This window comes from Polyodon spathula, chromosome 10, assembly GCF_017654505.1.
Source record: "Polyodon spathula isolate WHYD16114869_AA chromosome 10, ASM1765450v1, whole genome shotgun sequence".
Classification (NCBI taxonomy): Eukaryota; Metazoa; Chordata; class Actinopteri; order Acipenseriformes; family Polyodontidae; genus Polyodon; species Polyodon spathula.
Window position 1 is genome coordinate 32534544 of NC_054543.1, and position 14954 is coordinate 32549497.

Genomic DNA, 14954 nt, shown 5'->3' on the forward strand with positions numbered 1-14954 from the left:
GCGCTTAATTTGCGTGTAAATGCGTACAATCGTAACATAAGGGTTTGCGCCTATTTGCGCGTTTATACGGTAGGAGCTAAAGCATAGATATGGCCGGACTGGAATCAGATTTAAAAAAAATAAATAATAACAAATCCCATTTTTTGTCAAGGAATACCTCGTATATTATGATAAATGATATTTTACTTGAAACGTGGAAACAGTTTTATTAATATTTAATTTATGTCCCGTTTATACCGATTGCATAGATAGGTCAGAGGTCACAAAAGTATTATAAAAATATTACATTTGTTGAAGTTTTTTAAGTATTGAATTTGACACGTGAATGAATTTAATAAATACTTTATTGTACACTCACACAGGTTGAAAAATAAATATGCTAAAAAATATATATGTTTTCGGTTTTCTTCGACACTCTCCGGAAACCATCGAAGTCGCCATACTGATTGTAGAGTTGCTGTTCTGGTACAGAAGGCAAAGTAGCGGCAAGGTAAGCTACACAAAACAATAAAGCTAAAACTAAAGTTCGTTTAAGTCTGCGAGTGCAATTGATATTATATGTTGCTATTATACGAAATACTTTTCAATGGAGGTTAATTTGTACTTCTTTTAATATGAAAGTGAATCGTAATGTTTTTCTTTGCCCTTGACTTTCCAGCTCTGTTCAGATCAGAATGACAATATAGCAATTGCAATGTTTACCTGAAATATAACATTGAGGTGATCTTTATTTTTCTTGATAGCATGTGTCTGCGTTAAACTGAATTCCATATTTTGAAATTGCTAATTTCAATAAAATAGCAGTGTCACTGTATGAAATTATCTTTTTTGTATTTTTTTAAACTCGTTCTTTATAAAGTAATATATATATGTGTGTGTGTGTGTGTGTGTGTGTGTGTGTGTGTGTGTGTGTGTGTGTGTGTGTGTGTCATATTTCATGGCATGTAATGTTCAGATTTCGTCTTTGTATGTGCTAAAACGTACACGACTTATTTACAAGCTTGTTTATAAAATACCTTGCTTGTGCCACCATTGTACGCGTAGGTTACATAGCTGCAAAGTCCATAAAGAAGCTACATTCGTGTGTGTTTATATATACATGAATGACATCAGTCTTTCTACATGACATTTTATGTCTAGTTTAATTTAAATGTACGAATTGCAACGTGGACTAAAATGTTGCCATAACACATTCTGATTAGTGTGTTATGTAAATGTAACAATGGAACTACGTAATATAGCTAAGGTGCATCTCCCTGTTGCAAGCCAGTTTCAATAATGATGGAGCAGATATGACAGACAGAGAGGACTGCCATTTCCAAAACTGCACAACATACTTTTTTTTTTTTTTTAAACTGTATCAAAAGTGTTTACTCTGGGCCACAGTTGCTGTATTTCCACCTCCAAATTCCTAGGCAGTAATACATGAAGAATGGCAACGTACCCCTTCAGAACAATTTAAACACCTTATGTACTTGAATCACTGCTATACTGCCTATCATTGGTGGTTGTTCAGCATTTGATTTTGTACAGTCAGGTTGCTGTTGTGTTAGCATTACTAATGACCTACGTCATATCTTTTGGATGATGTCTTACCTTCTCTTTCAGCAACATGCTGCGATTGCCTGTTAGCCGGGCTCTGGCAGGAGTTGCCCAGAGCTCTAAAGGCAGCATCACTACAAAGAACAATGGTAATGATCCCTACAATGCTTGGACACTAACACAGTTTTAAAAACAAGGCAAAGGAGACTTTTATTACCTGTTACAATGAATGGGAATAAACATGTGGCATTCTTGAAGGCCCTATTGTTTTAACACAAAATTGAGCTTTACTGCATATTGCTGTAAAAGACTTGAATGCTAAATACGTCATTTGAAATTAATTCAATATTGGGCCCTATTCACAAAGCTTGATAACTAAGTTTGGCATCCGTTAAACTGTTTTGGACTGCTTTTGGTTTCTTTAACAATAGTCTATATTATTTCCGTGAATCACAATCTTTGTTGTATTAGTAAAACCAGTTTAAAATGTTGACCAAATAACCCACAAGCACGAGGATTAACCAGCTAAAACATATGTACATCTTTCTGTGCATTTAGTGTACAAAGCCACTACATCAGTCTATTTACTGTAAAAATGCCAAACACGTGTGTTTGTCTATAATATAGTTGGCTTTTGTTTTGGTTGTTGTAAGATTTCTCGGTAAAGTGAAAATTTATTCACCCACTTTTTAATTTTTACTTTTTTTTTTAACGCAGTTCGCACCGCAGCTACAGCTGCCAGTAACCTGGTTGAGGTGTTTGTGGATGGGAAGTCGCTCATGGTAGAACCTGGAACTACTGTCTTGCAGGTACATGATCACTTTACTAATGTCCACTGCAAATGTGTTTTCCCAGGCTGCTAAAAATAGAATTTATGATTCATTGTATAAATGACTACCACCACAGGCCTGCACCTTGCCTCCCTTTTTATGTTTATTTAAATCTCAGGCCTGTGAGAAGGTTGGAGTTCAGATCCCTCGGTTCTGTTACCATGACAGGCTCTCTGTTGCTGGGAACTGCAGAATGTGCCTGGTGGAGATAGAAAAAGCACCCAAGGTACAGCCCTCTCTTCAAATGCACTTGCAACATTGAAATAGGAATTCAGTTTTCCTCTGAATTTCTATATTAAAACTGAAATTGTATTGACAAGGTCAATGTATCTGAACCTATGCTTTTATACAGTATGAGTACCTGGAATACGTTTTGGAATGCAAATGCCATCATTTAAGTTTATTATTTATCTCTAGCAAGTAACAAGTGATGATGGTCTTTCTTTCTAACACTCTGTAAAATTACATTTAATACATTTTTGCCGTGTTCTAAGGTTTAAGTTTTTAAGTACACTCCAATACTGTTTACAATAGTAACTGAAATTTTTTCCCCCTTTCAGCCAGTTGCAGCTTGTGCTATGCCTGTCATGAAGGGATGGAACATATTGACCAGTTCTGAGAAAACCAAGAAAGCTAGGTAAGTTTTCCATAAATGCCTTGCTTTAAAATATGTTTTTACCGTACTGTGAGTTGCGTGTCTGCTTTACGGTTGTGTGTTCTGCTTATGAGGATGAGGTGTGAAGCAACACATTTCTTACCAAGAAAAAAAAACATGCAAAAGGTGGATGCTTTGTTTTTGATCATATAAACATATTGTAAATACTACAGTTATTTTTTTCTTCTTTACACAGTTGTCAAAAATGTAGTAGGGTTTTTTTATCATGCTTAATGTGTCAATTTATTTTTCTACTGTATAATGAACGTAAGTGAAACCTCTATAAAAACATTAATATATTTTCTATATATAAACTGGTTTTTACCATGCCGAAACATCAAGGATAAAGCTTTTTCAAAATCATATTTAAAAACTGTGGGAGTTTTAATTGGTCACAGCCCACATTACTTTACAGTATGACACCAAACCGGAAATGGGGAAACATTTTTACATTATTTTTTGCTTTAGGATGAAACAGTCCTTATGTTTTAAATCACTGCTCTGAATTTTCTATTTCTGTTTTGCGGTTGCCTTTCAGGGAGGGGGTTATGGAGTTCCTGTTAGCCAACCATCCTCTCGACTGTCCAATCTGTGATCAGGGAGGAGAGTGTGATCTTCAGGTATAGAAAGTAGATATCTGTCCAATTCTTAGACAGTATTACAGCATTTAAAATTATATGTTTTGCTTGAATTTCCATTCTGCCCATTGTTTTAAAATGTGTACCCCAGGACCAGTCCATGATGTTCGGAAGTGACAGAAGCCGATTCACAGAGGGGAAGAGAGCTGTGGAAGACAAGAACATTGGCCCTCTTATTAAAACCATTATGACTCGCTGTATCCAGTGCACAAGATGTATTCGGTAAGGATACTGGATCACTGTCTTAGATGACCAAATACTTATTTTATAAATCATAAACGTTGCAAAAAACAAGTTATTGAGAGTATCAGAAGTTTGAATGTTTGTGGTTGTCTGTCTGCATGTCAGACGTACATTTTTACACATGCATATAGTGGATGTAGGTCATGGTTATTCTTACTTTCACGAAAGGCTCTAATTTTGCATTTGCAGCAGTGATAGGAGGTTTGTATGTCTGATATTACATTTCTTTTTTTTTTTTTTTTTAAATATGAAGGTTTGCCAGTGAGGTGGCAGGAGTGGATGACCTGGGTACCACAGGAAGAGGTAACGAAATGCAGGTTGGCACCTACGTCGAGAGAATGTTCATGTCAGAGATGTCTGGGAACGTCATTGACATTTGCCCTGTAGGAGCCCTGACCTCAAAACCTTACGCCTTCACTTCCCGGCCCTGGGAGACGAGGTAGGGAATCCTTCCGCTGACATTACATAGCTTGTTTACACAATCTCACCAAAACATTTCAGATGTACAGAAGTAACCAAGTTAGAAATCAGTGATGAACTGTATGAAGATCTGCAAAAAGAACCATGTAAAAACTCCCTTTACTTGGATGCAATAACTTGAAAATTGCAATTGGCTAAATACCATGTCCTAGTTACTGTGAGTACCATGTATGAAATTTGTTCAGCATTATTAAAGAAATCGAAACAAAATTAAGAATTGATTTTTGTGCTTTTGCAGGAGTAGGTACAGTAACTAAGTAATGAATTTGAGAGAAACTCAAATTGTATATTCTCCAGGTTCAGGCTGTTGAGGTCAATATCTCACCATATTTTTAAAGCCTTACTACCAGCATATTGTTTCGTTTTATGTTGTCACACCCTCAGAAAGACAGAGTCCATCGATGTGCTGGATGCAGTGGGCAGTAACATTGTTGTGAGCACACGTGGAGGCGAGGTGATGAGGGTCCTCCCAAAGCTGAATGAAGACGTCAATGAGGAGTGGATCTCTGACAAAACTAGGTGAGAACTAGTGTAAATCCACCAGTTTCTTACATATTACAGAAGTCAAATCTCATTGATTGAAACAGCAGTTATGAGTTTTTATGGGAGCTGGGGACGAAGTTAGAAGGATTGTATAAATGGTCTTAAAAAATTAGCTTGTTGGGAGTCAGATACAATCGTTTTTAATTCAATTTTTTGTGACCACAGTCAAGGTTGAAATCTTGAAGTAATACAGATACACTTATTTATGTTTCCTCCCTGCTAAATATATAGGTTTGCTTATGATGGTCTGAAGCGTCAAAGACTGACTCAGCCCATGGTGAAAAACTCTGCAGGGCAGCTGGTTCCCACATCCTGGGAGGATGTGCTTACTCGTGTAGCTGGAGCGGTAAGGCTGACAACATTCATGATAGAATCAGGTTGCGATATTTTGCAGATGATAATATTTGCTGTATCTCTATGGAATGCTATACACAAAACCAGGAATCCTTCTTGTCCCTCCAGCTACAGGGAGCTCAGGGTAATGATGTGGCTGCCATCGCAGGGGGGCTCGTGGATGCCGAGGCCCTGGTAGCCCTGAAAGACCTGCTGAACAGACTCAACAGTGACAATCTGTGCACCGAAGAGGTTTTTCCCATGGCTGGGGCTGGGTAAGTGACACCATATAAAACTAGTTATGTAAATGCCTAGGATGCATATTTTTGGAAAATCAAATAGCTTCACTTATCATACCAGCCTTTTTGGCTGTGAGGCGATAAGTTTGACCTATGGCATGTTGACAAAGTTCAAGAAAGTGTTAAAGATAGTTTTCTTGGTTTGGGGCCTAGAGCTAGCTAGTTGTTTACAAAGCAAAATAATTCCTGTATGATGCTGAAGGGCTGCTGAGCCCTTTAAACAAGTCATGTGAGGGAACAAAATCACAATTTGCTGATCTGGGTCTATTTTTTTTGGTGCAGCACTGACCTGCGTTCCAACTACCTGCTGAACACCAAAATCACAGGAGTGGAGGAGGCTGATCTCCTGCTGCTGGTTGGCACCAACCCACGGTTCGAAGCACCTCTCTTCAACGCCAGGATCAGAAAGAGGTCGGTAAAATGGGCAGTCGTGGGTCTGTTGGTTTGATATGCCTTTCTGCAGGAAAGTCTTGCATTGTCATTGCAGTCCCACAAGAACTGGGGTGTGATGTGCTTTCCTTACATAGAGTTCTTGTATGAGAGCAATATGAATAAATATTGCGGAAGGAAATGGTTTTGGCCCTCAAGTTTCGGTTAAAAAAATGTTAAGTATTTTTTTTTCACTCCAGTTCAATAGACTTTCTACTATCAAGTCGCATAAAGTAACCAAATACATTATATGTAACATATTTCACATTAAAGGCTGGGTTTTTCTGTTCTTTCATTAGACTAACAGTAAATTAGAAAAGCACAGTAAAACCTGAAATGTCCCAAACAGCTGTGCAATGGGAGCCTTATTTTGTTCCCGGGACTGACATTTTTTTATTTCCTCCACATAAGAAGTTCTTTTAAAACATTTTAGAGATGTCATTAGCTAAGCACAGTAACTTGGTAACTAAATACCAAATAAATGAGACTCCACTGGTAATGTCTCATGAATATTACAACTTTAAATTTTCAAATTAGTCTTATTGCTCTCAGCTGTTGAGAGTGGTACATCAAAGGCTGCTGCACAGAGGTTGTTTTAATGAGTTTTCTATTTCTGTCTTCTCCCAGCTGGCTTCACAATGATCTTCAAGTAGCTGTGGTCGGCAGCAGGGTGGACCTGAAATATACCTATGACCATCTGGGAGAGTCCGCACAAGTATTGGAAGAGATTGCCTCTGGAAAACATCCATTCAGCCAGGTAAATGCATGCTTTTGAAGTCCTTCTTGTATCTCCTAATTTTATAGGACAGCTCAATACTTGATCAGGGTTTTTGCTCTCTGTGTGCTACCTGGCAGTGGCTGGGTACAAATTGGCTGCAATTTTATAGTTGATTTTATTTAATGGTCTGATTGCAGTATTTATGGCAATGGGCTGATGCTGGAAGTTATTGAGGGGGGTAATTAAAAGGTATTTCAGTCCACTTGGACAACGTGCTTGAGTGTTTTAAGTCCATAAATGTTGTTGTTGTTTCCCTCCAGGACCTGAGCAAGGCCAAGAAGCCCATGGTTGTAGTTGGCAGTGCTGCTTTCCAGAGGAAAGATGGAGCTGCTGTTCATGCTGCAGTTTCCACCATTGCTCAGAACGCTAGGACCAGCAGTGGGCTCCAAGACAACTGGAAGGTTCTCAATGTTCTCCACAGGTGAATGATCATACTGTGGCTTTGGGGTGTATTGTAATTAGTGCTGGGGCAAACGCAGGATTTTCATGGTCGGATATTCGCTCATAATTTAAATGTTTGTTCAGTTATTAATTTTTTTTCAAAAAGTAGTAAAAGCCATTATATTGCTCAGAACGCAGGCAGAGACAGCATAGCAGCAGGGGCGGGGGTGGGGGGGCTGTGTGTGTGCCTGTATTTTACAGCAAGATGTTACAATATGTAATGTTAAAGTAGAAAAATATCCCCGGAGTAAAGAATATATTGTGTAGGCCTTATTTACCCCAGTGAATTAACTACAGAACAAAGGATGCCTAATAACGTTTAACTTCAACTGCTGTTTTGTTTATACCGGAAATAAATAGTACATAATGTTGACACCACTTTTTTTTTTTCATTCCTAATGAAGAAGTTTCTAAAGTACTTGTTTCTTGATGTGAACAGATGCAGGAAATGCAGAGAGTCCTGTTCTGCCAATTATTAGTTTGTTTTATTCAATTTATGCAGGAAATTGTTTTCCCATTACAGAACAAGCAGATTCCAGAAACAGAAAGAACACTCAAAGCAAAACCGTACAGAACACACTTTCATATGTGAACTGCCGGAGCAAAACTTAAGTTCAAAACAGAACAAAAGAATATAATGCAATACCTTTTTTATTTTATTTAGTCTGCGCCAATTTATTATTTTTTTATTATTATTTTCTCCCCAGTTTGGTCGTGTCCAATTATTTTTAGCTCAGCTCACTGCTACCACACCTGCGCTGACTCAGAGGGGCGAAGACAAACACACGCTGTCCTCCGAAGCGTGTGCCGTTAGCTGCCCGCATCTTTACACGCTGCAGACTCGCCATACAGCCATCCAGAGTTACAGCGTCTGAGGACAACGCAGCTCTGGGCAGCTTACAGGCAAGCCCGCAGGCACCGGCCAGACCACAGGGGTTGCTGGTGCGTGGTGAGCTGAGCCCTCCTTCCTCCCCGGGCAGCGCTCGGCTAATTGTGCACCACCCCCTAGAAACTCCCGGTCATGTTCGGCAGTAAGAGAGCCTGGATTCAAACTTGCAATCTCCAGGCTATAGGGCACATCCGCGAGGAGCACCTTTACTGGAATGCGTCATTCGGGAGCCCCACGTAGGTTTGATCCTCCAGGACTCCTCATTCGACAAGTCTCTAATACTAGTCTGAATGAAAGAGAAATTGATCTGATTTGAGCTGAGCACACCTTGATTAACTAAACTTTCTTATGTTCTTATATAAATAGGCGTTTTTGTAAGGTTTATGCTGTGATAAGGTGTTTTGTATTTATTTAACATGTATTGACTGAACACCATTTTTGCTTGTGATGTGGAGGTATTTAGTTGAACTAGTTTAAGTCTTGTAGAATCTTCCTGTGCTGACCTTGTGTTTTTCTGTTTGAAGGGTTGCTAGTCAGGTGGCAGCACTGGATCTGGGATACAAGGCGGGAGTTGAGGCTCTTAGAAAGAATCCCCCGAAAGTGCTGTTCCTTCTGGGAGCCGATGCGGGCTGTATAACCAGGCAGGATCTGCCAAAGGACTGCTTCATCATCTACCAAGGTGAGGGTGTGGCTTACAATAGCACTAGTAGTGCTGTGGTTAAGATGACCCAGGTTTATCCTTCATTTTGGATTCCAATATCCTTGATTGACTGCACAAAGACTTCCCTCTGTTGATGCAGTGGTTTGGAGAAAGCAGTCACCTGTGCACCTTCTAACCCCTCGCACTAGCATGGCCTGATAACACTTTTGAGTGCTCATAATCTGTATCGACACCCATGCGTTGCTGATGAATGGCTTTTAGAGTGAAATTAACTGCTTAAAAAAAGAAACTATCTAATACAGTATAGGATTCTCATTTTTCTTTTCTTTTAGGTCATCATGGTGATGTGGGTGCCCCCATGGCTGATGTCATCCTCCCCGGTGCTGCCTACACTGAGAAATTCGGCACCTATGTGAACACAGAAGGGCGGGCCCAGCAGACCAGGGTGGCAGTTACTGCCCCAGGCATGGCTAGAGAGGACTGGAAGATTATTCGAGCCATTTCAGAGGTGCTGTGACAAACAGTATACTGTGTTTTTATAGCAGCAGTAAAGTGCAGGCGTAACATTTTAATCTGGGAATGTCAGCAATGGCAAATATTGTCATTTGCAATCCAATTAATGTTCCCAGGTAGAAAAGTAATGTACCAGAAGAAGAAAAAGAAAAAAAAAATGTATGTGTGTGTATATATATATATATATATATATATATATATATATATATATATATATATATATACACACACACACACACACAGTACCAGTCAAAAGATTGAGTACACTTGATGGAAACTAGGTTTTTTTCATAATTGACAATATTTCACGTCATATACATTTCTGTAAATACTTGAAAATGAAAACACATGTTACAATATACAAAACAAAACATGAGGAGTATCAAAGCAATGTTCATGAAAATTGAAAATTGTCTCTAAATCTTGGATTCCTCAAAATAGCCACCCTTTACCTTAATAACAACCTGATAAACATGAGGCATTCGGTTAACATGTTTCAGCAGGAAATCACCCGACATGTCTTCCCAGCTCTTCTGCAGCAGTTCCCAGAGATGTAGGGCACTTGTGGGTAGCTTTGCTTTGACTCTTCTGTCCAGTTCATCCCATACAAGTTCTATGGGATTGAGGTCTGGAGACTGGGCAGGCCAGGTCATTAGATTGAGTTGTCCTTCACTTTCCTTCTTCGCCAGATAGTTCTTGCACAACTTTGAGGTGTGTTTCAGGTCATTATCTTGCTGAAGAATGAAGGACTGCCCAACTAGCTGTAATCCTGATGGAATGGCATGCCTCTGAATTATGCTATGATAGCCATGCTGGTTGAGCTTGCCATGGACTTGGTAAAGATCACCAACTCTGTCACCAGCAAAGCAACCCCAGACCATGACACTGCCTCCTCCATGCTTGACAGTGGGAACCACATATGCAGAACTCATGTGCTCACCCTCTCTGTGTCTTACAAATACTCGGCGGTTGGACCCAAATAGTTCACATTTTGACTCATCGGTCCATAAGACCGACTTCCACTACTCAAACGTCCAGTTTCTGTGTTTTTTGGCCCAGGCAAGTCTCTTCCTCTTATTCTGCACTCTTAACAATGGTTTATTTGCAGAAATTCTTCCAGTTAGGCCAGCTTCACGCAATCTCCTCTGAACAGTTGATGTTGAAACATCTGTACTTCTAGTAGCATTTAGCTGAGCTTGTATTTCAGGGGCAGTTAATTGCCGGTTTTGCAGACTTGTGACTCGAATGAACTTGTTCTCTGATTTTGAGGTCACCCTTGGCCTGCCTGACCTTGTTCGGTCCTCATGAAGTTCTTGTGATTTTGTTTTAAAGATTGACCTTCATTTCTTAAAGTAATTACAGACTTTATTCTATTCTTCTAGTCTTTTTTCTTTGCTTAACTGAGCGCATTTTGCTATTTTCTGCTCCCTTACATTCAGGAATGACAAATGTGCCTGTGCTACCTATATTTATAGTAATCATGGACCTTCACCTGTTAACAATAATTGGTGACAAAAGGTTAATTAGGTAACATGCTGGTTAACTCGGAGAACATCTAACAAAGACACTTTTATACTTAGGCCAGTGTTCTAACACAACGTGTTATACACATTTCAGAATTTTAACTGACTTGGGCTTCAGACTGAAATCCCCTTGCTTTGGGTGACCATTTCATTGAAATTGACAAGATTTACATTTTCATTTAAAAATTAGATTTTTGAATGCAATTCACTTATGATTATCAGCTTATATAAGTACACGTATCATATAATGAAATATTAAGTGTTTATAGACAAGTTTATACAGTTAAAAGCATAGATAATCATGAAAAACCTGTTTTCAAGCAGATGTACTCAAACTTTTGACTGGTACTGTGTGTGTGTGTGTGTGTGTGTGTGTATATATATGTGTATATATATATATATATATATATATATATATATATATATATATATATATATATATATATATATATATATATATATATAATATACTGTGCTTCTGTTGTAACACTAGAGATTTACAAATTTGATTATGGATTTGGTTACCCTTTTTGTTTTATTAATACATTTTTAAAGCAAATAATCTGTGGAAATTACTTTGTGACACATAAAGGCGGGTTCTGGTTTCATTAAAAAAAATTTAGCCATAAAATGTGTTAATACAAGAATCTAAATTAGACTCATTGAATAGCAGTTTGATCCATTCCAGGTTTTACTGTGACCTTTGTAAAAAAATCACCTGAGTTTCTAACCTATACACACACCGTGCCTAATTTAAACTCTTGGTAGATGGTTGATGCAACCAATTGTGGTTTTCCCCAATGCTAGAAATTGCTCTTCTAGTTTTACCTGTGAATTTGTCAGAGACGTTGACTTTTTTTGTCTTCTTCCCAGCTGGCCGGTGTGACTCTCCCCTATGACACTCTGGATGAAGTGCGGGACAGGCTGGAGGAAGTGTCTCCTAACCTGGTCCGTTACGACGATGTTGAGGAGGCTAACTACTTCAAACAGGCAACTGAACTGTCAGCGGTGGGAGCCTTTACGTTTTCTTTCATTTTTTTTATTTTCTTTTTTTTTTAACAATTATTTTTATTTATTTTCCAATTTCTCCTAATTTTGGAATGTCCAGTTATTATACAACTTGACTCTCCGCTGCAATCCCCGAACTAACCCAGGAGAGACAAAGACGAGCACTTGCGCCCTCCAAAACGACTGCTGTCAGCTGTCTGCTTTTTTTTTCACTCTGCAACCCCACCGTGCAGCCATATTCAGAACTTACAGCATTGAAGGACCACGCAGTTCTGAATTGCGTACAGGCAGGTCTGCAGGTGCCCGGCTAGCCACATGGGTTGCTGGTGAGCCGTGAACCAAGGAATCCCCAGCCGACTTAACCCCTACCGTGCCCAGGCAGCGCCTGGTAAATTGTGTGCCGCCCCCTGGGAACTCCCATCCACGGTCAGCAGTGGCATAGCTTGGATTCGAACTGGCGATCTCCAAGCTATTGGGCGGAGTGTCTTTATCAGATTCACCACTCAGGAGCCCCAAGAGTCTTTACATTTAGCACTTTATTTCCATCTTGTGCATGATTTAATAAAGAGGTGGTGGTGCGTCTTGCTTTGAAGTCCTATCTCTTGTAGTCCGCTGATGTAAATTATTATTTTTTTTAATTTGCTTTGCAGGCAGTGAACCAGGTGCTCCTTAGTGATCCTCTTGTCCCACCACAGCTCACGATTAAAGACTTCTACATGACAGGTGTGTTACCTGTAAAGTCCTCTTTAACTCTGTTTTCTTGTTAGGTTTTAAAAAAAAAATTTAAACACATCTGGCAATCCAATGCTGTATATTAGTTCATTGGCACTCACGAGCATTTTGTTTTCTGGGAAGTATTTCTAGGCCTACTTTTGGTTGAAATAATACATAAAATAAATTTCAAACAAATAATATTTTTGATAAATACTTATTTTGATGTTTTAGTCCAGCCTGCGACATGCCTGATTTTAAGGTGATTCTGAAATTTTAGATTCACTGCAGTTGTAATTAAATATGTAATGTGTGTGTGTTTTTATTTATTTATTTATGTATTTATTATTTTTTAACTAGATCCTATCAGCAGAGCCTCCCAGACCATGGCAAAGTGTGTTAAAGCAGTTACTGAGGGGGCCAGCGCGGTGGAAGAACCGTCCATCTGTTAATGAACATTGACAAGTAAATATTGGTGTCTCATATCCAGCATTTGTATAATGCATCTTGAACACCAAGCATGGAATCCTACCATCTTAGAACAACTGTGTGAACATTCTGTTTATATATAACACTGACATTCTTTTACAGTTTTAGTAGAGGGAGGTTAATGTTGAAGTTCTGTGGCATACTGTATCTTTTAGAACCACTCCGTGGCAAATAAAAAGATATGTAAAAATAATAAATGTATCATTATTAAAGGTTTTGTGGAATTTGTGAGTATTTATACACACCTTTATTTTCACATTATGAACAAAACATTTCCAAGCTCCAATAGAAATGTTTATTACAAAATTAGTTGTGTCCATCAGTTGTCCAAAAAGCTTTGTGTGTATGTAGTATATAAAATACATGGATGAAGGCTATATTTGCATCCTGAGCCTTCGAAAAAAAAAAACATAATACTGCAGTAGTGATGTCAAAATGGCATATTCGTCTAGAAAATTATACTTTGCCTTTGACCCATATTTGACTCCAGTGCACCGTGACCATTTTCAAACAGTGTCTTGTTTTAAATCACTCTACAACACCCACAATTTGTGGTTTTTAGGCATTTGTCACAAATCTGTCTCTCTGAAGATTTACAATCATCCTCCACCAATGGCAGCAACCAACCAAGCGAACAAGGCAAATAATCTTCAACTCTGACAGCGACAAAAAAATGTAATAAAAAGCATACCTTTTCCTTTTTTTTTCACAGTTCAATATCTACATTGTTCCTGAATTATCAAAAATAAAATTATATTTAGGATTCTTTAATATTGACTTAACTTACGTTATTATTAATTAAATGCACTTGCAATTTGAACCTTAACACCTGTTGATTGTCTTTTTTTTTATCACAGATAATATCCATGTATTATAAAAATAGATGGGCTTCAGTGAGTTGAAGTAATTCCATCTCTGGTTTCTGTGACAGTTTATAAATTATTCGACGTAACGGTCTCGTAATTTATGACCTCGCCTAAACCCTGGATGGAATTATTTTCCTATAACTCACTGAAGCCCATCTATATCTTTTTTTTTTTTTTTTTTTTTTAACCATCACAGTGTGTTAGGTAGAAGATATATAAAAGTAATGTACGATAAATGTTTACTACTGACATGGTGCAATCCACACAAGAACTGAGATTTTGCTATGTACAATAGTAGACCTTTGTTATTGTAGGCATATGGAAATGACTTGATACCTCCAATTAGTGCATACCAAAATCCTAAATAAATATACTATAGACATCAACTGTGGAATATCTTGTCAGAAACAGTTGACTAGCTACATTTTATTTCACAGTAATAAAAGTAAGTTATGTTGTTAAAAAATAGATATGCATGTTGTTGTGAAGTATTATTGAAAGCATTTATATTGGCATTATATTTATACTAGCTTTTGACCTTCAGAAATATATGTAATTAATTTTATTTTTTGAATAAAACATACCCTTACATTGTACATACCCTTACACACACACACACATATATATATATATATATATATATATATATATATATATATATATATATATATATATACACACACACACATATATATATATTTATATATGTGTGTGTCTATATATATATATATATACACACACACACACATATATATATATATATATATATATATATATATATATATATATTGCGCCCCCATATGAAAACAGACAGACAGAGAATGAAGAGTGTATTGCATTAACTGCAGCCTGTAATAAATGCACTTCAGTGGTACCTGCTGTCACAGTGTTATATAAATTGCATTTCTTATGCCAATGCGTGAAAAATAGGTTACTGTAACTATTTGTAAGAATTAAAAAAAAAGTTAAAATTGTAAACTTCAAGAATGTCTTTAAATTATCATATGACTATAGTGTTGATAAAATATTAACACATGAACCTATTAAGATTTAACTAAAGTATCTCAATCCATAGTTATTGAG

General features: G+C 37.7%; 1 protein-coding gene across 1 annotated transcript; it reads left to right on the forward strand.

Moving 5' to 3' along the window:
* The first annotated feature begins 394 nt into the window (after window positions 1-394).
* On the forward strand, window positions 395-13217 carry LOC121322133 (NADH-ubiquinone oxidoreductase 75 kDa subunit, mitochondrial). The gene is made up of 19 exons (XM_041261673.1): window positions 395-490; window positions 1609-1691; window positions 2260-2351; window positions 2491-2598; window positions 2933-3009; window positions 3566-3647; window positions 3757-3887; window positions 4162-4347; window positions 4773-4907; window positions 5163-5277; window positions 5394-5539; window positions 5846-5974; window positions 6620-6749; window positions 7031-7191; window positions 8625-8779; window positions 9094-9269; window positions 11671-11805; window positions 12456-12528; window positions 12877-13217. The coding sequence occupies exons 2-19, from the start codon at window positions 1613-1615 to the stop codon at window positions 12966-12968; spliced, it is 2202 nt and encodes a 733-aa protein (XP_041117607.1). The 5' UTR covers window positions 395-490; window positions 1609-1612; the 3' UTR covers window positions 12969-13217.
* Window positions 13218-14954: the final 1737 nt, after the last annotated feature.

What these genes read in the sequence shown, in the direction of transcription:
- LOC121322133 (XM_041261673.1), top strand. Translation starts at nt 1,613, where the DNA reads ATGCTGCGATTGCCTGTTAGCCGGGCTCTGGCAGGAGTTGCCCAGAGC. An exon ending in CTGGAACTACTGTCTTGCAG is followed by an intron (nt 2,352 to 2,490) that starts GTACATGATCAC and finishes TTTAAATCTCAG; the next exon opens with GCCTGTGAGAAGGTTGGAGT. An exon ending in GAAAACATCCATTCAGCCAG is followed by an intron (nt 6,750 to 7,030) that starts GTAAATGCATGC and finishes GTTTCCCTCCAG; the next exon opens with GACCTGAGCAAGGCCAAGAA.